This window comes from Lemur catta, chromosome 7, assembly GCF_020740605.2.
Source record: "Lemur catta isolate mLemCat1 chromosome 7, mLemCat1.pri, whole genome shotgun sequence".
NCBI lineage: Eukaryota > Metazoa > Chordata > Mammalia > Primates > Lemuridae > Lemur > Lemur catta.
The window spans coordinates 49,148,963-49,175,886 of NC_059134.1; the positions used below are offsets into that span (position 1 = coordinate 49,148,963).

Genomic DNA, 26,924 nt, shown 5'->3' on the forward strand with positions numbered 1-26,924 from the left:
CAGGCAATATACTAGATACTTAGGCACCCTAGACTTAGCATCCCACTGCCATCATTAATGTAGCTTAGTTCTACGTCCTGCTAAGGTAGGATGTGGGATTGCATGCTTGTTCCCATTAGGGAAGCCAAAGAAGTCCACAGCAAGATGAGAGTTGAGAATATGAAAGGTCTACAGATTTATCCTTATCAGTGTATATGACAGAGAGATGTATGCCCAAAGGCAAATGAATATATGACTCAAGTTGACCCAAGTCCCTCCTCCTGTACTTTTAGACTCTTCCTTTTAGTTCTGGCTCAAGAAGAGAAAATAAAAAGTACTGACTACTTTCTCTTTCTTAGCACTTCTTATTTTCTATGGGAGTACTTCATTTATATACTCTTACATTCAGGAAATAATGGGGAAACAAAGATAAATGAGATTTGGTCCTGATCATCTAGGAGTTAATATTCTAGGAAAGGGAAGCCAGGCAAACCAATTATGACAGTACAGTGAGGTGAGGGCCCTCCTGAGACACTCTGAGGGCTTTGAGGGCAGTCCCTTTGCTAGGGGATTAGAAAGTTCAATGAAGTATAAGTCATTCTTACTGCTACCTCTAAGAGAAGGGAGTCATATTCCTTTGACCTTGTAGCTTCGGGTGCTACACAGATGAAGAGTATTTACAGTCACAGTCACCATTATCACTGTCTTAAGCATTTACTGTCTCTGATACAGGGCTGGGACTAGAATGAGGTGAGTGAGGAGCTGGTTCCAGATGCAAATTTAATGGGACATGAAAAACTCCAATAGTTAATTAAGACAATAATATTTTAACTCAATATTTTAGAAAATTAAAGCAATGCAAAGGAATTCATAATAAACAAGATATCAAACTTTTAAAGACAGGTCAGTCTGGTGTTGGTTTTACGTACTGTGGGATAACATAGAGGTCCAAAGTTTTGTCTGTTTGTCTTTGAGTAGCATAGTCTAGTTGAAGTGATGTGAAAGGGATGTAAAAATAAACAAGGTGCCTGTTTTATTTTCACTCTTTTGATTACAAGTTAGAAAGCTGACCTCAACTCCAATAAGGGGACAGAGTGAGAGATTAGTAGTTGATTTTCATTATACAGCTAATATCATATGGGAACCACCAAAGAAATTCAATAACATGAGCCCTAATAGCCCACCTTAAAGAACAAACCCAGACTGTTATTCTAGATTCAAGGAACCTCTGGACATTTAGCAACAAAATTTGGTAGAGCTTCACCCTGGCGCTCTGTATTAGGGGACACAGCTACAGCTACCCTCTACAGGTCTGCATCTTTTCCTTATTTTACCAGCTGATAATGTCTGCCCCTTATTCACATTCCATAGGAGAATCCGATTGGCTTAATCCTTTTTTCCCCATTTGAGCCCTACTCTACAGGTCATAGTTGCAGGGTGAGGGGCCTAATCCTGGTCCAATGGTCTAGACTGCTGTGGCTAGGGAGAAGACGAAGAAATTGAGTTGGAGTCAAGTGGGGCAAATGGGAAGGAGCCTTTGCAACCAAGGTAGTTTACCTTAAAATAAGGTGTAGATGAAGCACCTCCCTCCAACACACACCAGCATTGTGGATTTGCAATTAAAAATGACAAGGAAGCAGAACAAATAGCAAGTGCTAATGGAGTGCAGAGAAAAGAGAGATCACCAAGGGTCAGGATGTGCTAATTATATGCTATAAGAGCCTGCAATTATAAAACCATAGATATGCAAATAAATGCTGGTAGCTCAGCAGATGACACTACAAAGCCATTTATCTATGGCTCTTGATAAGTAGACAGCAAGAGAAATGATTTGTTTATAAATTCACTTAGAAATCACTCTAATATCTCCAACTACTCTTCCCCTCTTCTGGGGGCCTCCACAGAATGAAGAAAGCCAGTAGGCACCTTGGATTGGATTACCATATTCATTACCTTCTGACCCAGGCTACTCTGGAGGCTTATAATAAACTAAACAGGCCCTTTCCATGGCGACCAGCTGATTCACACTGCCAAAAGTCATTTCCCTAAGGCACTTTTTTACTGACTAAATGGGAAATGATGGTGGCATCTGTTCCTGCCACCCAGTGACAGCTCATAAATTGGCATTTCTTATCTGTCTGGCAGACAGGTCACGGAGAATATAACTGCAGGGAAGGACTGCTGACTGCCAATATTAGGCCTTCTGGAGCACAGGGCTGAGAATTCTTTGAGGAGCTCACTATGCCCATGGAGTTACAGTGGCCAAACTCAAACACATATGAAGCCCATCCCTCTGAGGGCACATGAACTGTGCACACATGCTTTAACTTAGAACTTAAAGCCATCAGTTCCTGACAACCTTGGGCTTTTGGTCCTTCTGGTATAACCTGTGAGAATTAATAATGGCCTAAAAAATGTAAACCTAATTAGGAGATTCAAAATAACTTTTGGCTTCCTTGAAAGAACCAGACGTTTTTTTTTTTTTTATTTCTTTTGATGGAAAATGGTAAACAAATTATTCATTAATTCAAAGAAACATTTGTCAAGTACCTATGATGTGACATTTCTTTGTTTAGACTGTAGCCTGTGTAGTACTTATTGTATATTATACTGTGTCCTAGTACATAATATACATATCATATGATAGAATATTTGACAGAATTCTAGGACTGTATTAAGGCTGTTAGAAACTTTTAAATGTGAACCCCATTTTTATGCCACTTGAAAGGAGATTTTCACTGATACTTTTAGTTTTGTTGTTTGATTGAAAGAGGACCTTGTCAATATTGCAAAAGGACTTTGTCAAGTTTGCCAAGTAGTTTGTCATGTTTTGGCATTTTTTCATCTATTCATTTTCTGCGATATCAAATGTTCTCACAATCAAGAAAAGAAAATGGATTTGATATGTCTATTTTTTAGCCAGTAATTGTAGAAAATAACAAGTAAATAAATAGGGAAGGAATGAATGACTAAATTAAAGGTAATAATGAACCTCCAATATCAGTAACTATATCTCCGCATTGATAAAACTTTGAATGATGAGTAATTGAGCTTAGGCAAGTAATCAATCCATTGGGAAACAATTCTAGAAGTAACTGTAAGCGAAGAAATAAGAGCTTCCTTTTAAAATCCAAGGTATTGAGGCCTGCCCCAAGCACCAAATCTACTAAATATGTGAATCATATAATAATATCATAGCCATAAAATGGTTAAAAAAGATATAGATAAGTTTCAAGAGTTCAATACTGAACAAAGTACAGGGTCTCGTTTTCATTGTTTTGAATTCACTGTAGTATTCAGAAAGCAAAATATTTTTCCTTAATTTAGTTTATAACCTAAAAGAAGTCATTGATTCTTTTTTTCTAAGGTTCTGTGCTGGCAGTTTAGATTAACTACCATTTTATGTATAATAATATTTTTAAATAAAGATGCATAGAGTTCGCTAAACAGTCATGGGCCTAAATTATATAGCAAGAGAATAGCATTCTTTTATTTTCCTGTGTATATAGAGGTTGTTAGCCTCCAAACATAATTAAATGTATTAACACCTATGGTAGGTCCTATCTATAGTTATTTCTTTGTATTAATATTATATTTGCAGTCTTAAATTTTGTAGGAGTACATCTGTTAATATTAGATCCTGTTTATATAACAAAAAATGACACTAACTTAAACAACTAAGTTTATTTTATCTACATAAAACAAATCCAGAGGTAGGTAATCCAGAGGTGGTATGGTGTCACTCCATATCATCGAACTCTATCTTTATGCTCCACTCTGTGTATAGTTTGACCTCATCCTCAAGGTTGCTTCATGGTCCAAGATGACCACTGAAGCTCCAGCCATCATGTCTGGGTTCCCAGTCAGCAAACCGAGGAAGCGGGAGAGAACAAAATTACAGGGATTTCAGCTAAATCACCTTCCCTATAAAGCAGCCATCCCAGAAGTCCACAAAGCCCTTCTGTTCAAATCACATTGACCAAACATTTTCATGTGGTCACATCTACCTACAAGAGAGGCTGAAGAATGAAGTCTTTATTATAGGAAAAGTAAACAATGGAAAATTGGGTTTCTCTTAATAAGAAATAAGGAGTAAATGACATTGTTTTAGATTTTTACTTTAGCATATGGTGAAATGCTGCTGGTTGCATAGTTGTTCCTTGTGTGTGCTAATCATGCATATCTTTCTCTTCCTCTTGTATTACCAGGCCTCCGGAACCAGTTTACAGCACTGTGAACAAACTGTGTGATAAGCCTGCTTCTCCCAGGCACTATTCCCCTGTTGAGTGTGACAAAAGCTTCCTTCTCTCAAGTCCCTACCCCCACTACCACCTAGGCCTGCTCCCTGACTCTGAGATGACCAGGTACTGCATGCGCTTCCTCGCCTCATCTTCTCCAACTGCATGTGCTTCCACAAGGGTGAATGGGTAGAATCTGCCTCTGCTCACTTCTCTTACATGAAACATCTTCCTCAAGGCGGAGAGATGTTCTGCTCCCTTGTTGCAATGGCAGAAATTAAGAACATTGCCTTTTTTTTTCCTGGTGTGATCACAGAGCACTTAGATCACATGATGCTTCACATGTTCTTGGTTCCGATACATTTTAATGAAGTATCAATTATATTTTTCCAGAAGAATTAATTTTGGAATTAATTAGCATCCTTTCTCTCATATGGAAGGATGAAAGAGAACATGTATTGAGTATTTTTGAATGATATTTAATAAGTGCTTACTATGCTCCAGGTATAACATAGCCTAAGAAACAGGAACTATTACCACCATTTAATATTTAACTAAAATATTAAATTAATATCATCACTTAACCTCCTTGAGGTTTAAGCAACATGTCCCAAACTACACAATTAATTGGTTCCATCTAACCACAAAGAACATGAAATTAATGTTTATACTATGTTATCATGCTAGGTGTGTACATATGTCCTCTTGTTTAATTCTTCCCATCTTATATAAGTAAACAGCTTTAGAGAAGTTAAAGCATTACCCTCAGTATGATCTTGCCAATAAATGTGGAATCCAGACTTGACCTTAGAATGTTTTGAGTCTTTCCGCAACAAATTTATAAGCAAATCATTCTAGGTCTAAAGTTTGGATGCAATTCTGTGTAAATATTCTAAAGCATATGTGTGATAAATAAATAACACAATCCTCATCTTCGCGTAGTAGCCAAAGTCAGAGAGAGAGGAGAGGAAGCAAAATAGAATCCAGTGTTCCATATTGTGATGTTCCTACACATGATGGGGTGTTTATAGAGTTATGTTTTCAGACCGGTATCTTCATAATATTGTTAGGGTTGAGCAAATGTACATTTTAGAATGATTCAAAGTGAAAATGGTTATAATCAAGAGGGTCTCCTTACAATGTCATCTTTATTTTTTGACATTTTCACAGACTAAATTTAGAAGTCAATTACTGATCTCCCTAGGGGTATCAAATAACAAATTTTAAATTATATCTAGCATTTTCAGAAATAAATGAGAAAACATATTTTGACTATATAATCAATCAGCTGGAGCATTTTTATTAATTTGCAACAATTAAAGCCTAATAGTATCTCAGAATGCTTTATAAATATTAATTAAATGAAAAAAAATTTAATAAATCATAAAAATTATATCTTGATATAATTTTGAAGCTAAGAGGGCAAAGTCACCATAGTTGTAGGGAGGTGACAAGGTGCATACACCTACAATAATGATGTCTATTAATAGCAATTATTCAGCTATAGTCAGCTACATAAGGGCAGCTAACATTTAATGAGCTCTTCCTCTGTGCCAGGCGTTTTGTTAAGCACTTCTTATGAATTGTTTCTTTTAATCCTCACAATCACCTTATGGGATAGATGTTATCATTATCTTTGTTTTTAAAATGAGGAAATTGAGACTTGAGAAGCTGCCTCACTTGCCCAAGGTCATCCACTAGTAAGTGGCAGAGCTGGGATTCAAAGCCAGGTGAGACTCACCTGGCAGACAATTAGCCACTGCGTCTGTGTAGGCGTGATGGCATACATAGTTTTGCTCACTGGAAAAATTCTCCATGTCTCTTTTTTTATCCTTTCTGTATCTTTACCCTGACTTCTTATCTCCCTTTCTCTGACTCTAGTCAGTAAATCTTTTTTTTTTTTCATCCTGTGCTCTTTTTTGATTAACATAAAAGTTATGTTGGTTTCTTTCTACCCCTCTGGGGATTTTGAAGCATCCATCTGGAAAAACTCACCAATAAGTAGCCGATAGAGTCTATTTTCTGTGTGGACTCACCAGATATTATTCTTTTCAGTTTACTTTCTGGAATGTGTATTACAGAGACCATAGGATTCATTTTTTTCATTTTTAAAATTAAAAAATATATATTGTTCAATGTTGACTATGTCTTTTTCAAATTACACATCCTCAGCAATTCTGATAAGTACCAGTCCTCAACCCCTGTGCACCATCACCCTCTTTGAGAATTCTATTTTCTATTCTAATTTTGTCCCCTTCTTTTACCTCCTTCTTTTTTCTTTTTGCCATTATCTTTTTCTTTATCTTATCTTTCCAGAAAAAAAGTCACACACATACATAGACACCCATTTTAGTGGCCTTGTCACCAGTGCACTGATACTAAAAATCTTAGTTTCATCCCACTTTGCTCCTCCTCCATACTTCTCTGGCTTAGTAAATGGAACATACATCTCCCCATTGTTCAAACTTGAGAGTCATCCTTACCACCTTGTTCTTTCTCACATCCACCATTCAGCCCATCTTCAAATCCTGTTGATTCTACCTCCAAAATGTATCTCAAATTATTCACTGCCCTTTACTTCTATTTCCACTACTTTAATCCAACCCCCCATCATCTCCCACCTGTAATAGCCTCCTAATTGGTCTCACCACTTCCACTGTTGTCCTTCTGGCTTATTCTCAATGCAGCCAAAGTGATCTGTTAAAAATACAGATTAGATCTTATCTCTCTCCTTTTGCATTAGGATAAAATGCAGAGTCTTTAACATAGCATACAGGCTTTGCATGATCTAGCCTCTGCCTGCCTGTTAAACATCTCATTTCACTCTTTCCTTTGCTGACCACACTATTCATGTTGGCCTTATTTTTATTCACAGAATGTACCAAATCTCTTCTGGTCTCGAGCGCATCACACGTGCTTTTCCCTGGAACTGAAAAGCACTTCATACACTTTGCCTGATTAACTTCTGGTCATCTTAGATCCAAGCTTAAATTGCATTTCTTCAGAGAAGCTCTCTGAAAATCAGCTCCCCTATTATGTACTCTCACTCGTTGTTTTTTTTTTTTCCATGAGGCTCAAGCAATTTATAATTGTACATTTATTTGTGTGATTTTCAAACTAAATGCCTGTATCACACATTACACTGTAAGCTCAATGAGTAGAACTATTTCTGTTTTATGCACTATTATGTCTGTAACATTTAGCACAGTGCCTGGCACAGCAGGAGCTCAAAATTATTGAGTGAATAAATAAATATAGAAATAAGATCTGCAAACAAGACAAACAAACGGATACCTGTTTCAGAAACAAGTCACAGCTCAAGCTGTGCTTTACCCAGTTCTTAGAAGATACATAAAACTACTCCATGAATGAATGCATACATGCATAGAAACAAATAACAATAACTAGAACTCAGTTTCACTCTCACTTTAAACTATTTCGATGATTATTGTCTACATTATAGAGTCAGTGAGGTAACTGTCAGTCCTTCATGAAGACTAAGTAATTCGTTTCAGAGATTATTTACTTACTCTTGAATAGGAAATACCTCCTCAAGCCAATGTTTCTTGAAATGCAGCCAGGGGAAAAGTTTAAGAATTCTGGTTCCATTTATGACACCACCATTGTGTCTTGGAGTAACTCCATAACTCTCAGAGGTACATGAGAATTTAGAATTAGATAGACAAACCTTTATCCAACTCTAGTAATGTTGAGGAACTCAATCCACTGTCTACATGGGTCTATGTTTTATATCTACTTGTGGTAAAATAAAAATATTTTGGGATCCTCTTCCCTAAAAAAACATTATAAGAATGTATCTACCAAGATTTATCAAGCACTATCAAGGTGCAAGATACTATACTAGGACAACTTTTTCCAAAGATGCAAGCTGAAAAAGATAACCAAAGATAGTGAATAAATGGCTGATTTTTAAGTTGCAGTATAGAATGATGTATATTTTTTCAGGGTTTTTGAGAATCTCCCACAGTTTATTCCAGAAGTATGCACATACTGATATACCAATTATAGCCTCATATTAGGATATGAACTAGCTCTAGGAAAGTTAGCTACCCTTACATTTATATCAGTTTAATTCCTAATTGGCATTCAGAAGAATAGAGGCAAGTCAGAAAAAGCAAACAGATTCAGTCTTCTATATTTTCTGGGCCTCAGTGGACATACACAAGTTCTTGGCTCTTTGAATTAATAGCAAACATCCAGGGATGAATTAATTGTACACACAATTTATTTCTGCAAGATCATTTAAAAGAAAACAGAGAAGTTATAAGTTTTCCTTAGGAAACCATTTTAAATTACTTGGCACAGTGCCTAAGGCTGCAGATCATGTTTAGAGTAATTGACTTTTTAGAGCTTACAAAAGCAAGAAATGGGCAGATCCTGAGCTCAAACTAAAATCTGAAGCTCTATGAAAAGCAAATGGGATTGCTATGGGACTCCTACTTATCCAGTACATCTCTTTTTCTTTAAAAAAAAAAAAATGTTTTTTTACATTGTAATTGGTTTTTCTACTTTGGGAGAATAAGTTATTCAGCTTTTGATATTTCTAGGGTAAGAAGAATAGTATTCTTGGCTGTTTTCTCAACATGAATGTCATATTTTCATTTGTCCTTTTACATCGATGGTTCTAATTATTGCTATTTTGCCATTGAAAACAGAGGCTGAGATAAACCAGATAAAAGCTAATTAAAATATATTGGCATATTTTGGATAGAAAATGAACTCTGAAGCACTGTATGATCATAAAACATTTTTACTTGTTGAAGAGATGAAGTATGGGACTTCATCTAGGCACCAAGCATTATCCTGGATGCTAGGGATTCAAAGATGAATAAACATGGTCTCTTCCCTTAAGTAGCTCAGAGATATTATAAATGAAGAATTACTTACTGTGGGATAAATATCTGCTAAAGGCCCTCAGTTTCTCTAATATATCTAATCTCTAGGTAACTGTTAAAAGAAAAAAACTTAGACAAATTAAATTTAACAGAGTTTATTTGAGCAAAGAACAATTCATGAAGCAGGCAGCACTCAGAACCAGAAGAGGTTTACAGAGCTCTGCAGTGTGAGCAGCAAGTTTTTATAGCTGCGGTCTCCAACCCCCGGGCCACAGACCAGCAGTACTGGTCCATGCCCTGTTAGGTGGGCTGCAGAGGTACACACACCCCCACCCCATCCATGGAAAAATTATCTTCCATGAAACTTAGGAAGTGGGGAGCCGCATAGCAGGAGGTGAGCAGCAGGTGAGCTGAGCAAAGCTTCATCTGTATTTATAGCAGCTCTCCATTGCTCGCATCACTGCCTGAGTTCCACCTCCACCCCTTTTCCCCTAGTCTATGGAAAAATTGTCTTCCATGAAACTGGTCTCTGGTGCCACAATGGTTGGGGACTGCTGTTTTATAGACTGAACACAGAAGCAAAGTAGAAAAATCCCCTGACTGGTTAAAGCTAGGCATCTATCTTATTTGGGCATAATGTGATGAGACATTTGCCTTATTTGGGCATAATGTGATGAGTCAATGGCATGCAATTGGCTGAAACCTGGCTGCTTGTGCTTGTGTAAAACACTGCTGTGTGTTACACTCCTAAGTTAGGTTTCGGTTTGTTTATGTACTAAGTTAGATTGCAGTTCCTTCTGTAGGAATTCAGAGTATAGAGACAGCTTCAAGCTAATGGCCTCCTGCTTATTTAATTTAACATAACTAACGTCAGACTAGTACAAGAGGTAATGATGGAAGCAAGCATGGTCTTAAACTGTCCCTTCTGCAAAGATGTGAACATATACACAGGAATGTCCCCAACTTCACCTTGTTTCACCAATTCCTAATCATTCATGAGAAACATTATCTATGGAAAATGTAACCTCATTTTCTCATAGGTCCATCTGCTGGTCTAACTTCTAACTATTCTCTACTAGGCTCAAAGAATCCATTTATAATTTACTCTCTTTGTATAAATCATAATGTTGCAGCCTCACACACTCTTCATTTTGGGACACAGAGCAAGATCTTTATCTCACAAAACCTCAATTGTATGCCTAAGTTACAGTGAGCCCCTTAAATAGGTACCTCTGGCTGAGGTGAGAATGAATTTGTATTAAAGGACTGTTATAAAGACTGTTTCCATTCATAGCCTAGTGGTGAGTCCAGTGAATTTTGAAGGGAGATGAATGGTTGGCAGTATGCGAAAGCGCTGTGCAAGCCTGCCTGTATTATATAGAGATATAAATATTTTAGAATGTAGAATTTTGTTTTAATTAAGGGATCAAAATTTACCTCTCAGAGCATAGAAAATAAATCTTCCATTTCAATCCTTTAATTCAGCCATGTAGACCTTCAGCTCATATGAAATTTAAAGGATCCCCTAAATGGGTTTTTTTAAGTCAGCAGATATGTGTGTTCCAATTTGAATATTAAACCTATCTTTGGTAAGCTTTCTCTCCTTGCAAATTAACAGAAAATTCCTCTGGGACTTTAATGATTTAACTGTTTCAAAACCTATAAATTCAAGTCACATATAAATTTCAGCCCTAATCTATAAACGAAGTGCATGTGAGTCTCTAAAGGTTAGCAGAGAAGGAATAACGTAACTTTGCCTCTGTTTATCTTGGAATCATCAGGAAGACGCTGGGCTTATCAGTGAGATTAAGGAAGAAATGTGTTCCAAGTAAAATAAATAGCACAGAGTTAATCCTCATGATGCATAAGGACACAGTGCGTTCTGGGACTACCAGTGTTCTGTGTGGCTGAGGGTTATTGGGTGGGTGATAATGTTGGAGATACAAGCTGCTGCGTATCCTAGAGGGCCTTACTTGTCAGGCTGAGGATTTGGACTTTTTCCTATAAGCAGTGGGGAGCTGTAGAAAAGTTTTAAAGCTAAGCAAAGACACAATGTGCTTTGTGTTTTTAGAAAGAACGCTCTGTCAGCTGTGTGGAAAGAGTTTGAAGACAGGCAGAATAGTTAGTAGCATATCATAGACCAGCATAGAAATCATGAAGTGAACTGAGACCACGGAGATAGAGAGGTACAAATGGATTCAGAATTATTTATCAAATAGAATAGGTGGTACTTAGTGATTGATCCAGGGGAAGAATTTTCTGGCTTGTAATATTCACCTAGATGGTGATTCGTTGCCTCATCTTGGAGAGAGTGAGCACTCTTATCCACAATAAATACACTTAAATATAAAACACTTTAGAAGACAATGAAAGGAAAGGGAGGCAAAATATATTAGGTCTCTTGTTTGAGATGGTGGCAGTGTGATGTCATTGAGGAGCCAAGGATTGTGCCCAAACTATCTAGGTTTGAAGCCTTCCTTTTGGCCATATTAACCACATGCATTTTAGCTAAACACTTTACCTCCCTCAGAGCCTCAATTCACTCATCAGAAAATGAGAAAAATAATCACATCTGTGCTGTTCCCCTCATAGGATTGTTGTGATGATCAAGGGAAATAGAGCAAATGAGTTTTCATCTAGGCACTATCCACATTAGTCATTATTAATTGTTCCCACATGCTTATTCTATTTTAAAGCCTTAAACTTATGTATATTTATTTTTATTACTATCACAACTCAGGCAGAAAATGTCTATCATCACAGGTAAATCCCCTGAGGCCATAAGAAAGCTGTTGATGCTAAGTCCATCTATTAACATCATTCCTAACAGCCATCCTACTTGGCAAAGTCATATATTTTTCCTTTTATTATTACATTTATAGGCTCCCTATAAAAGGTGGCATGTTTTTAAACCCACATATGACTTCATACTTACGTGAGATAATTTTCTTTTTTATCTACTTATGTAGTGATTTTTCTATCCCACAGTTACTCTATGGAGCACAGATAGTAGCCAGACAATTTACATAGGTACCTTATAGTTTCTAATAATCTCAGCAATTTTGCGAAGTGTGGGTTTTGATCCGGCAAGTGGAGGGATCTGCATTCCCACATACAAGCTCATGTTCTCATGGAGCCTTAATTGTGTTCACCGTGAACACCCAGCTGCTCCCTCAGTCCTCCACATGGCACACTCACACTGCCACGAATCTGTAGATTCTGAAAGGAAATTTGAGCCTTGTTCCCATAATTCAACCCTGGAAATAGCGCCATTAAAAAGAGAAAGAGGATGCTTAACAAATCATTGATATTCTTATGCCCTTCAAAGGCTGATATAATCTTAAAGAATTCTTAATTTCATTTTTAATTAAAACCAGGAGAGGAAGCCCTCTGGGGGTGGACACATAAGGCACAGCCCCTTTCTGAGTTTATGTAGCAGCAGCTTCTTCAAAGGCCTTCACTGCCTTTTTTGAAGTAGGTGATCACTAAGCCCAATTTGAATTAAGGAAAATAAGGAGAGATTGATTGACTCCCACAAAGTCGAGGCCACTCTTGCCACAGTTGATTTTGTCTTTTTCCTCTGCAATATAAGATATGCAGGGGTTCACATTGAAAGAAATGCCCCCTTGCTTTTAAATTAATGCATTCTCTAAATAGATAATTTAGGTATATGGCATTAACTCTCCCCCCTCCCAACTATTTTTTGGGTGCTAGGAGGAAAATGTTCTTTCATTAAGAATTTCAGAATTTTTTTAATGCACAGTTAAAATTTTTAGTGTAAAGTACAACAGAAACAAGAACTTACCCTGTTTTAAAAGCTCTCATTTACTTTGCACAACAACCCTGGGCAAATAGGTGAGAGTGGGAGGCTCAGTCTGGGTCAAAAACCTTGTGATGGCAGAGCTGGGAAGTGAACCCAGCTTTGTCTTACTCTAAAATTCCTGTTCTGTGATGTTCAAATAACTCTCTGTGATAAAACAATCTAAATTTAATTGGTTTGCTTTTAAAAAATTAACAGTGAGATTATCTCTCTGTCTGAGATCACCTGAATTTATTTTCCTTTAGTTTGGGGATGTCTTTTTTGTGTTTGGGGAGCAATCTTTGTATTTATTTTAGTAACAATGAGAAAACAGAGAATAAGCACAACTTCAAAAGGAGTCCTCTATGGAGGAAAACTAGCTGTGAGAAAATGCTGTGTAAAAACACTATAGCAACAAATTATAAGACTCAGAAGAAATTAAGACAGTAAAGTTGAACTATAATATCCATGGCTTAGATATTAATTAAAACCACTAACATGTATGTAGTGCTTTTATGTGTTAGACATCATGTACTAACTCACCTTATCCTCATAATAACCTATGGGGCAGGTATGATCATTCCAATTTTATAGAAAAATTATGGTATATGATTTGACAAACAAATGGAAACAATCAAACTAGAAAGTTGAAAATGAGGCCATTAGGACTTAGAATATTAATTTCATTAGAGCAGGATTTTTGTTTTGTTTACTGTTTTATTCTCTGTGTCAAAAGTGGTACCTGACATGTAGTACTAATAGTGACAATGATAATGATGATAATGTTGGTGACTGTGAGGATAATAACAACAATCACTATCATATTAATAATATTGTTACCTACCAGGCAGCACTTTGTACAACTTAACTCATTAATTCCCACAGCAACCCAGGAAGGTATATGTTATTAATATCCTACACCTACACTTTGCAGGTGATGTAACTGAGGTCTGAAGAAGTTAAGTAACCATTCTAAGGTTACACAGGTAGGATTTCAACCTAAGAAGCCTGGCACCAGAAGCTGTGCTTTCAAATGTGTGTAATAAATATTAACTGAATGTTGTCTTAGTCATACAATACTCTTCAAGTATTAAATTCTGCTTGAGAAAAAAGTATACCCCATTTAATTATAGTCAAATCTTTTTGGATAGATAGATGACAAATAGACTAGATAGACAATGAATATATGATTAAGAAACTATGCTCTCTAGAGTCAGAATATTAGGGTTTGAATTTTATCCCTACAGCTTTCTAGTTGTGTAAACTTGAGCCAGTGACTTTTCTGTAAAATAGCAATACTTGTAGTGTCCATCTTATGGGGTCTCTATGAGGATTTGATGAAGTAACATGTAAAGTGCTAAGAGCAATATTGGAAAAATATGAAGCACTCCATAAATTTTAGCTATCATTATATGTGTATGTATACATATAATGTATACATATTATAACCCCCTGAATAGATACCTCAGGCTGAGGTAAGAATGAATTTTTATTAAAGGACTGTTATAAAAGACTGTTTCCATTCAGAGCCTAATGGTGAGTCCAGTGAATTGTGAAGGGAAATGAATGATAGGGTGGTTGGCAGTATGGAGAAGGGTTATACAAGCCTTCCTGTATTTATATAGAGACATGAATATTTTAGAATATAGAATTTTATTTTAATTGAGGGATCAAAATTTACCTTTCAGAGCAAAGGAAATAAGTCTCCCATTTCAAACCTTTAATTCAGTTCTCTAGACCTTCAGCTTATATGAAGTTTAAAGGATCCCTTGAACAGGGCTTTTAAAGTCAGTAGGGATGTGTGTTCCAAATTGAATGCTAAAATCTAAGATCACTCTATTCAGAAAAAAATGAATATATTAGAGGGTAAAGAGGAATTTTATGATTGGCTTTAAAAGGGGAAGGGAATATTGGGCCACTGATAAGTTAGCCACAGCACTTATACAAATTTTGAAAAGGCTCCCCATTTTCTAGACAAAGGACATATTGTGCCAGGGCCTGTGGCATGGGGAACAGTCCTCAGACTAGATTTAAGCCCTAGCTCATCCCCTTGACCAAGTATTCTTGTGAACAACCTGCCTAACATAATGGATTGGCCCACGTGAAGATGGGCACGAGGATAAGAAATGAGAATTTTATTTCTTTTTGTTGTTTCCATTTGCTTCCTTTCTTTTGCCTCTGGCATAATTGCAAGGTTATTATTCTGTCAACCCTAGAGGTAAAAAAATAACTAGAGGCTAATGTATGTTAAGAGAGTCCAAAGATTGGACTAAACAATGAGTCCAAACTTTGTATTTCTCTGATGAAGAAATTGTATTAAGTGCATATTATAGGGTTAGTACTTCTGAGAATATACAATCCAGATATGGCTGAACCCTGTTCTCAGGAGGTTTCAGGACCACTGGGCCTAGAGTGTTTCTTTTGTGGATATAGTTAACAACCATCTGTAATGTAAAAAAAGTCTAGAAATTTATTGTGGATTGCATATTTCAAATATATCTGAATTTAATTAGCTTTTACCCTTATTTATTTTGAATCTGGCCTGATTTCTCCTATAGCTATAGCTGTATAGATTTGTATTCATTGACTGCTAGGCATTCAGAGACTTCATGTGAACTCTGAAGGTCAGGTGATGGTTTCCCTTCCCACTCTCCCCGCTCTAATCTGATTAATTGCTTAATAAGTTCTTACTATCCTTGCTATGAGTGGAATCTATGTTACAGTAGGCCCTAGGCTATGCTGAGGAAAGGAGCTGTAAATTTAAAAAAAAAAAAAAAAAAGCCTCTGAGCAGACCAGACCAGATTCCCATGACTATAGTTGCTGGAATCCTGTGACTTCTTTCCTTCCTTGCAGGGTCCTCTGGTGACCCACGAGTTATCCTATACAACCATTTCCACACTTTTACAATGCAACCTTTTTCTCATTGTTTTCCCTCAGGAGTCCTCTCACTCATAACAATTTACTTAGCTTTCTCACCTTTGTCACTGTCCCAAGCCCTTAGAGTGATGCTATTTCAGATAGATATCTCCTCCTTTCCCACCGTTGTCCACACTGAAGCTCCATGCCTAGGCTAGACTTCTAGCAGCTGGGCAGTGTCTATCAGAGGCAAGGTGAGAAGCCTTCTGTCTCTTTCACAAAGACTTTTTTTGACAAAGACTTTTCCTACCTTGGACTGCTACTTCACATTGGGGAGTCTCATGTTATCAGCATTGAGATCCCCACTCTGGGCTTTGACAGGTGCCACAGGGGACCCATGATTAGCTGGGGCCTCTTCCCTCAGCTAGGGACTATGGCCTTCCCTGTTTCACCTTCTGTCTTCCAGAGCAGCTCTGTTTCTGTGCCAGCCATATTCCCTGCCCTGATTTTCATATTGGAGTCTTTTCCTCTGGGATCCTTGTGACCCATAAAAACAACCTCTAATCCAGACTCTTGTCCCAGCAGAGAAACAAAAAAGACAGACACAAAGCAATATTAACATTCAGTTTTAGGAGCATCAAACCTTTCTCAGAAGATGATCTACTTTTTAAAACTCCAAAGTTAAAAAATTATCACAGGAAGGATGAGGATAGTGACTGTGGGAAATCAGAATAGTAATAAGTGAACGGCTTGGCCAGTGAGGCCTCAGGCAGCTTCTGGCATCCAATAGGTCAAGAATGCCTGTAAAGTTCTGGTCAAAGACCTATAAATCATAGCTCCACAATACTAGTTGTCTTTCCTGTGTTCTCACCTAAGAACATAGTGTTGGTTTCTTCTTTCTATTCTCTCTAAAAAGCTTCCTAATGTATCCCATGCTCTTGCTGCAGCCCACAATGAGACCTCTCTCATAGAACATCATGGGGTCCTCTCTCTTTCCCTAGATCAAGTGGAAATTCACATGTGCTCAGAACTCTTTCTAACCCCACATCTGCCCTCTCATGTCTGTTGTCTTTAGAGCCTTCCTTTCTTTTTGCTAGGTCTAAAATCAGCTACTAAGGGGCTTACAGATAATCCTTATTTCTTCATCCACTTCCACAGCATAGTGCCCAGGGGGGATAATGAACCTCAAGAACATCCCAAGTCAATCTGGAAATTTTCCTCTAATATCTGTGTAACATGAAAATGAGCTGTCTTTCAGTCAGCTCTTTATTATAGGTAGGAACCATGCTATAAGTTATCCATGTGACACATGAACACATAGTAGACATTCAGTGGAATGACAAATGGTGAGTATACACCTACAACAGTGATTTATGGTCTCACAGCTCAAAGGGAGAGTTTACATTTAGTGGAAAGTCTTCTCTAGGTCCAAGGCAATGCATAGAAGAGGTGGTAGGGAGAAGTCCTTCCAGTTGGGTCAGATCTCACCCTTTTTCTTTGGGGAAGGTAATATATACAGTTTTCTTTGATATTCTGATTTCTAAGTTAGGCCACAGAAACTTATTTTCATTAGCCCAATTGTTATGCCTTGGAACAGGTGGTATCTACTTTTTGTTAGTGTCTATTTCATCTGTACTCAACATGTGTCAACACCAGATACTATGGAGAAGTCTCATCATATGTGGGTGCCTCTAATACATCTTAGAAGAGTTTGGTCATTGTAATGTACACGGCTAGACTTTCAACAGTGGGATCAAGTTACATAAGCAATATTCTCAGCAACCCTGACCAAGTAAAGGGTAATAAAATAAAAATCAATTCAACAAACTTTTAAGATAGAAAAGAAACAGATGAAGACATGCAGAAGGACTTTATTTTCAACACCAGTCACTCTGAAAGTTTGCTTAGCATGCAAAGTAAATGTCAGTGCTTGGCAAGGTGAGGGTAATTGTCATTCCCCTTCTGTAAAGTTCCTTCAACCAACTATAAATAAAAAGAAAGGAAAAACATGTTGCAAATAAGCCTAAAGCTAATAGTGTATCCTCAGGGGCTTTAATCATTAATTACAGAATGCTTGGCCAGAAAAGGTTAGAAAAGATTGTTTCCAAACACTTTTACAAAATTGAGAAAATAACTCCAGCAAAATCAAGAGACTTATCCAACATCACACAGTCACACAATTAATCTGTGAGCTATAGGACTTGGGTCAGAGACTTAAGGTGATAGTGCTTTTTCTCATGAACCAGCCTGTAATTTTAAGTAACCACAATCTTCCAGAATGTTTCATTCTAAGAAAGGTTGCATATCATAGACTAAGCCTAGAAGGAAATAGAACTGTTACCTCTGGGTAACAGTGTTTACTGTAGGGGAGTATAAATGGGATGGGGACAGAAATTATCTTTTATTACACTTCATGCAATTTTAAATCTAATTGTTTGAAAACATGTTTAAGTTTTGTTATTAAAACTAAATGTAATAATCCTCCTTTAGGCTCAGTAATTCCAGTCCTAGGTATATACTCAATAGAAATGAAAAGATATGTTCATATAAAACTTGTATATAAATGTTCATAGCAGCATTGTTCATAATAGCCAAAACATGGGAACAACCCAAATGCCCATCACCTGATGAATGGATAAATAACATGTGGTACCTCCATACAATGGAATATTGTTTAACCAAAAAAGCAAATAAAGTACTGATACATGGTACAGCATGGATGAACTTTGAAGAGATTATGCTAAGTAGAAACAGGCATTCACAAAGAACCACATTGTGTATGATTCCATTTATATAAAATGTCAACAATAGGCAAATCTATAGAGTTAGAAACTAAGTTAGTGATTGCCTAGGACTGGAGGGGGAGGTGATGGGAATTGACAGTCACTGATAATGGATATGGGATTTCTCTGGGGGATTATGAAAATGTTTTAAAATTAGACTGTAATGATGGTTGCACAACTCTGTTAACATACTAAAAAGCACTGAATAACGGACAGACTTTAAATAGGTGGATTTGTGGTATGTGAATTATATCTCAATAAGGCTGTTAAGAATTCCCACTTAAAAGTTAAATTATTCATATAGCAACAGTGAAACTAAGATTATGTCCTTAGGACATCAAATATTCAGATAAAAATAATAGAAAACCACTTAAAAGTTTAGATGATTTGTCTACTCAATGACAGAGTATTCAAACAATAAATATTTCATAAGATTTAAAAGTCTTCACATTTTTAATAAGACTATGGCTCTCATTGACCAGGTACTTACTTTTTGTTAGGTTTTCTTCAAACCTAATGACTAATCCTAATAATAAATTTACATAGTAGGTATTTTTATTTCTATTTTACTGATGAAGATAATAGCTAGCAGAGCTGAGATTTGAACCTAGTTCCATTTGCTGGTACTATACCACAACCATCATCCCATTGTATAAAAATAATCCTTAATACTTTCCTTCCCAAACAGAAGAGTTGCTCTACATTATCTCCCCTTCCTTATGTCCCGTTCACTCTTCAGAGAACTGAAGCCCAGATTCTGCTACCACCCATCCACTGAAATCATTTTTACCATGGTCTCCAAGGTTCTTTGTTTCTAAAGCCAGTGGAAACATTTTAGTCCCTATTAAATTTTATTTCTCTGTATACTTGCTTCTGTTGCTTGCTCCTTCTTGACACTGTTTTTTTTAACTTAACACAATCCTACTTCCAGGCTCGTGGTTTTCCTTGCTGCTCAGACTTTCTCTTCCCTATGTCCTTAGACTTCTCCTTTTCTCCACATCCTGTATTTGTCTGTTTTACCCAGTAATGCCTTTTCTTCCTACTCTGTATTCCCTAGTAGAATACACCCACATCCACAGATTTGGTTTTAAACTGTATGCCTATCTCTTCCATTTCTATATCTGCAACCAGATCTCACCTTGGCTTCAGACTCATACATCTAAATACCTACTGGACATCTATCCTCAAGTGCCCTTAAGCACATCATAAAGTACGATCATCATGTTTACCTTTTGAATTGTTATCTCCTTTTGAATCCATTGTCTTAAGCATTAACAGTATGGTGTAACATTTAAGGGCATGTGCTTGGGTTTACATCCTGGCTCTACTTCTCACTAGATGCATGACCTCTTTATGCCTTAGTTTCCTTATCCATAAAATGGGAGTAATAAATATATCCATCTTATAGAGTCATTATGAGTGCTAATGAATTTATACATGAAAAGAATTTGGCCCATAGTAATCTAAGTATTTCTATGGTTACAGCATCAAGATGTTTTCCTAGATTCCTCCTACTGACTCACCTTAAGTTGACTCTAAGTGCCCTAGCCATATATCTTTAATACCCCTTGAATGTTTTCTCTGCAGTCTTTCCATATTACCTCTATTCTAGAGCCAGCTAGAATCATTGCTTATCTGAAGCCCTTACCAACAGGTTTTTACCACAATCTCTATGCACCTTGAATTCGTTCTCCACATCATGGCCCACATGGAACCTTCTGAAATACAAATCTGATTGCCTGCCATTGCCCTGATTAATGCTCTACTTTCCACATACCTGCCTTTCAGTCATCCATTCTCCTTTCAGTTCACAGGGAAAAAAAAGGTCTCTCTTACTTTAAGATCCTTGCTTATGCTTCTCCTATTCTTAAACTGTTCCTGCCTCTCTTAACAGGAGCACATTACCATTCACCTGGCCATCTTAATGCCAACTCCCACTCATAGGTCTGCTCACCTGGGTAGCTGTTAATAAGCCCAAGAACTGTGTCTCCTGTGGTGGCACCAGAAACTCCTCCCTGATGTTCTCAGTCTGCCTGAGAGGGCCCTCCTCTATTCTTCAAAAGTTATAGAATTTAGCCTACTTTATTATTATTATTATTATTATTATTATTATTATTATTATTTGATGTCCTTGTCTGTCTTATCAGCTAGAGCCTCTTGAGCTCAAGGACTGTGTTTTAATCATTTCCTCTATCCCTAGTGCCTAGCAATGTGCCTGGAAAGTATTAAGTTATTGATTTTTTAAGGCAATAAAAAAGAAAAATATTTACATCTTTATTCATTTATTTATTCATTCCAATAAATATTTAGAGAGCCATATATTTGGTGAGCCTGTGACAGGCTCTGTACTTCACATTGGGAATGCAAAAATATATTAGACATAGCTTTTTCCTAAAGGGACTCCCAACCTAATAAAAGAGACCACAGCAGATAGGAAAATAATTAGTATTCTATACAACAAGTGCTATAATAAAGGGCATGTGCTGAGAGGGTATCAAGAAAGGAATAAGTTAATGTATTAACATGATTAAAATGAAAGAGAAGTTAAGGGATAACTACACACACACACACACACACACACACACAGTGATTGACACTCAGAAGTCTGTGGAATATTAAATAATGGGGTCAGGTGATTATATTCAATTTGAAATGAAATAAAGATGCCTTTCTTGGATATGACTGTAGCCCTCCCTCCCTACTCTTTCCACTGTTTAAATTGCCTTCTTACGCTCTTTCCCAACTTTTGACAAAGTGACAAGCATACTATAAAACATTCTATTCTATATAATTCCAGAACTCCTAGATGTTCTCTAAGTTAATGTTTTCTGCAATTCAAGTCGATAGACTTGTGTTGGTTTGTGGCCAAATTTTTACTGGTCTGGGGCAAAAAGAAGGAAAAGAAGGAATTTTCAATGTACATATACACGTATCGATATTGGGTTGCCTAGTGTTCTTCCTTAAGAAGAATCCTTGCTGAGAGTTCAATCTCCCTCTAATTTTGGTGTTAAAATATTTTATGAAATTAGGTGATGATGGATATTAGATGTTATATTCATAGCCTTCATTTGCAAAACTAAAAGGTAGGTGTTTTTTCAAATTTCTGTATTTAAATTGTTCCTGTCTCTCTGTGCTCTTGGTGGAGCTCCCAGTCACCCTCTCAAATTGGCTGGCTCTCTTTCTACAGTGCCATTGTTCGGTGCCTTCATCCACTACCTTTGATAGGTACTGTGTTTGGACGTCTGATTGGTTCCACTTGACGGTTTTAACTGTAGACACTCTCTTTTCAAAAGTCCTTGGATTTAGGCTTTGCAGCCTATAGTCCAGCGACATTGGACACCCAAACAAGATAGATCTTAAACATGACAACCCAGTCATAAATTTGATGATTATCATACACAGAAGTCATCATCAATAATGTTACTTTAATGTTACTTTTTGGTTTTTGTGATGTCACTAACAACTTTCACATCTCTCCATTTGACAAAGAAAAATTCACGTTGGAATACCAATGAAAGCTGTATTTTTTCTTTCCTTTTTTTTCATATAGCTATAGTATATAATTGCCTCAATCTGCTGTCATACTCCCTATCAAATGACATTATATAACTGTAAAATATGATTGCCATTTTTGTTTTTGTGCTTCATTTGTTGCCTTTTTAAAATTCTTTCTTCTTTCCACTGCTCTAAACTGCTTCTATTATAACCTTTGGGGTATAAAAACACATTTTGTAATTTCACTGTCCAAAAAAAACCTTTTGCTTTTCCCTTAGAAGCAGCCATAAAGAGTGTCATTTTATTCCCTAAGGTTTTTTCTGTTTTGCTATAAATTGATCTCTCTCAATATTTTAGTTGATTCATTACGCAATGTTAGCCTTATTGAGAACTTTTTTTTGTAGCTCTGATCGTGCTAGATAGAAAAGTAAAGCAATTTAGTAACTCTGTATTATTAGATATTATGAGACTAACATGGAGAGTGGGGTTGAGAATTACAGAGGCAACAGAAGCCAGCAGTAACACATGCAATGAATAATTTTGCTGTAAAACTAGCATTCCTAAATGTCACTCATTAACACTGTGTATACAGAGGAGCTGGTCTGAAACACAAAGGAAAAATCCCACACATTTGAAAAGAAATGAAAGAAAAATACCTTAGTTCACAAAAACAGTCTAAGACAAGGTGCTTGAAGAGTAGAAAATTATAGGTTTAGCCTCTTAGTTCTGCTAAGATGAAGCTGCAACCTGGAGGAAAAAATAACTATGGTAAAAGCAATATAGAATGATAAGAGAATTCTTTTTTGTTATATGCTTAGCCTACACCTTTGTCTTGGATTAGCATTAATTGACTTCTCAGTTCAGCCAGGTCTCTCTATTGCCACCTTCATTCTCCTGCTCCTTCCCATCTCTGCCTCTGCCCTTGCTTTTCCTATATACTGGGCTGCTTTCCCCATCCTTCTCTGATTTTCCAAATTCTAGCAATATATCAAAATCTAGTTCAATGAATTCTTCCCTGAACACATTCACCTACATGGCTCCTTGTCTTCTCTGAATTCATATGATGTTTTGCCCACTGTAGGCCAAGTTATTTTTTTTTTTTTGCTTGCCTGAAGATTGTTTTGTGTTATTCTTAAATTATTCATTTCTGTGGTCTTGTCTCACTAACTATATTATAAACCTTTTGAATATAGAAGTCCTTGATATCAGGTTGTTAGTATCCCCCCAGACACGAATACTGCCAAAGACATAGCAGATTCTCACATGTTCAATGTATCATCTTCAGTAATCATTACTACAACGATAGCTGTCAGGGGGATCAACAGCAACTGAAATGTCTTATGGAAGTATCTGTATAAAAACCACATTTTGCTTTAAGTTAAAATCACTGTACCTTCCCCTTGAATAATCTTTTGTAGCACAAATTGAAACAACCAAGAAAACAAGTTCTCCATGGTGCTTCCAGGACCTGTTCATTTGATGTTAATGTCTCCAAGGACCTTGATCCTTTTAGTAGGAGAAAAGTTAAACCTAAATGAAAATACTATTAACCAAATATTTTCTTAGGTCCAAAGTTGTCAGCTTTGAGGTCATCATGTGTCACTTTGACAGCTCTAAAACTCTCCTTCCTTAAAGCAAGACCTCTCTTCTTGTGTCACAACATAGTATGCACACTTCCACAATGCACATTAATTTCTCATAGAGTTTATTATAGTGCCCAAAAGCCACATTTCTCCTACAGGTTTGGCACCTTTTCAGTCCAACTTTTCAATGTAGTCTGCATTCCACTTCGCTTGGTTGATTTACTCTGTTGGGTTTATTACTGAACTGTTCATTTAATTTAATGACTAACAAAGGACTCAGATAAAATTCTTTGTCCCGTTTTTAGAGCCTACCATAATTAGTCACTTTTCCCACATCTTCAGATAGCAAATTTAATTAGAATCTCCAGTGGATCACTTTCTAGGGTGTGAACAGAACATGGAGACATTGAGGCTCCTTCCCTGGAACAGAGGAAGAGTCTTCCCAGGCTTTCTTGGTATTGACCTGTATCAAATATTTCAGAGGACGGCTGCCCTGGAAGATAAACCTGTGATGTATTCAAACCCTTGTGCAATATTATCCCCAGGGATCAAAGTCCTTTCCTCTCAACCAATAATCATTTGATGAAGTGTAACAATTAATGACCCTTGGAGTTTCTTACCTGATCTAGCATGTCTCTCATTTTTCAGATATTTAATATCTCCTTGTTTCATTTCTTCATAAATTTAAAATTTGAAATTGATATCAGTAAATTTGAAAACTTAAACTTTTCTTGTTTTGTAATACCCATAATTTCTCTGCCTTCCTACTTTTTTCTGCCCTATAACGTGAACCTTACAACTTTTCCCAAAAGGACTCTACTTTCTCACTCTTGCAGAGTGAATTTAAGCAAGGCCTCGGACAGTTGCTTTCCTTGTCAATTGCAGTGCTAACGGTCTGGTGTGGATGCTACTCAGTTTCCTGCCAGGAATTATTATACCTGTTCCTCTGATTAATTATTATTTTCAAGCACCATGCAGCTGTATAGAATCAGAGAGTGTTAACACAGAAAGGAGTCTCAGAAATTATGTTTCAATTCTTCCCATTGTATAGATAAGAAAATAGTCCCACAAAAGGGAAAAGGCTTGCCTAAGCTTGTATAACAATTTAAGAATAAATGTCCTATTAGGTCTTATTGTTTTCACTCCAATTGTCATTCTACTACTCTACACCAAAATCTCTTGAATACTGTGTGGCATAAAACCTTATATTTCCTTTAGTTCCTTCAACTTGATACTTAGTGAGGGAAGGAAGCAATGTCTGCAGAGGCCAAGAGGGTTCATATTGGGGCCCTTCCTCTGGCCAGTGGCCTAGTCCCAACAGTCATGTACAGTAATCTTTAATTCAACAAATACTTATTGAGCACATAAATATTTACTGTGCTAGGAATGGCTCAGCTAGACGATTATAGGAAGATTAAAAAAGATACTATATTTGACCTCCAGGGCAAATTTTAATGGATGAGGCAGAGGAAAATATACTGTTTGTGTGAGTGTGTGTGTGTGTGTGTGTGTGTGTATGTGTGTGTGCATATGCTCGTGTGGATGGGGAAAGAGAGCAACACAGACAGGGAAAGAGAGAAGAGATAGACATATAATCAATACAAGGTGTTATAGAAGTTTCCGAGAAGAGAGAGAGAAAGATCTCAAGTATTAAGAATTCAGAAGCAATTCATGTGAGAGGATTAATATAGTGGGAAGACAAAGGTGATAGCCAAGGCTGAAGGGAAAAAAAGGTGAAATGACTTGAATAAAAGAAATGGAAGTGTGAAAGCGTGTATGAACTAATTCACTCATTTATATACTCAGTGGTTGTCTATTAAATGTTAACTCTTTGCCAGGTGGCAATAAGAGTTGGGATATCTAGATGAAAAAAATGTTAATTTCCTGACTTCGGGGGTTTACACTTTGAGGAACATGCAGCCTCAAGGCCACAGGTGACCCTCCAGATCCCCAAGTGCAGCCCCTCAATGGAATCCAAACTTCAGGGAACAAATTTGTTTATAGAACAAATAGGATTTGTTCCATAAAATTTGGATTCAGTCAAAAGGCCACACTCAAGAATCCAGAAGGCCACATGTGGCCCCAAGACCACAGGTTCCCCTCCCCTGCAAGTAGACCAAACTTCTCAAACTTAAATATGCATAAGAAGCACCATTCCGGCGAGCTCTCAGGAGATGCTGATGCTGCAGGTACTTGAACCACACTTTAAGTACCAATGAACTTGCTTATAATGAGACAATTATAATGTAATGTGACAGTTGCCATAACAGAAGCAAGTCCAGGATACCTTGGAAACATAAGCATGGAGGAACTGGTGGCAGTTGTCAAGGTGGACTTGCAGAAAGGGGGCAGTGCATAGCAGCAGTAGACAAGGCTGAAACCATGGCTTGACCTACACGTATAAATGGAGGACCTTAAATGCCAGGGCAGGAAGGAATTCAAAGCTTGCTTATGAAGAACTTCTTGTCACTTTTTCTAAGTGTGATTTTCTTCCTTTATCAGCAGCATCAGTAAAAATTTATAATAATAATAACAATAATAATAATAACTGATTATTATCGAGCATTATAATGGGCCAGCACGGTGCTAAACATATTATATACGTTAGCTCATTTGATCTTCACAACCATGCTATGAAATAAGTTATTGTCCTTTCTACCTATTAAGCCCTTATTATTCTCTTTTTCATAATTAAAAAACAAAAATAGTGAGACAGGGTATCTGAGTATTTAAAAGTTATTTTTGTCCACTCCAGGGCAGCTACTATCCTAATTCACTCAGTGTAAACCAAAGGATCCATAATCTTGCATTCTTTATTCTCAATTACTTTTGTATTTTCTATATACTTCTGCAATTACTCTAAATAATAATATGTTTACTTGCCTATATCTCTCACTATGCTATTTTATTCATATTGTATTCCCCAGTGTCTAGGATATAGTAGGTGTTTGATGATTGACTATATTTTCTCATTCTCCTTCTAGAATGATCCTCCTATTATCTCTCATGCCGTCTTTCTCAAGCTGTTTGCCCCATATTAAATGTTCTCTCACAGTCTATGCATCTAAAATTTTAGTGCAAGATCTTCAAATGCCATCTCCTCCATGTAGCCTTTTCTGATTCTTCCTCTACAGACCTTGAGTGAAATTGGCTCCTCCTTCCTGGCAATTTCTTAGCATTTTTCCTATACCTCTGTTATTGTACTTTTAATGTTCTATCAGATACATATAGTTATTTCTATGCTTATCTTATGTCACCACTAAACTCTAAAATTCCTTACAGAAGGGGTAAACCTCTATGGTGTGGTTATTAAGTAGTTAAATTTTGGAGCCAT

General features: G+C 36.8%; 1 protein-coding gene across 14 annotated transcripts in view; it reads left to right on the forward strand.

Moving 5' to 3' along the window:
- Positions 1-26,924, forward strand: part of DLG2 (discs large MAGUK scaffold protein 2) — a 1,739,579-nt gene that overhangs the window by 1,326,169 nt on the left and 386,486 nt on the right. For 10 of the 14 annotated variants that reach the window (XM_045557224.1, XM_045557232.1, XM_045557228.1 and 7 more), the window contains one exon: positions 4,188-4,343. The exons of the other annotated variants lie outside the window; for them this stretch is intronic. In XM_045557224.1, the coding sequence (XP_045413180.1) occupies positions 4,188-4,343 (156 nt within the window). The remainder of the gene's footprint in view (positions 1-4,187; positions 4,344-26,924) is intronic. 14 annotated transcript variants of the gene reach the window in all.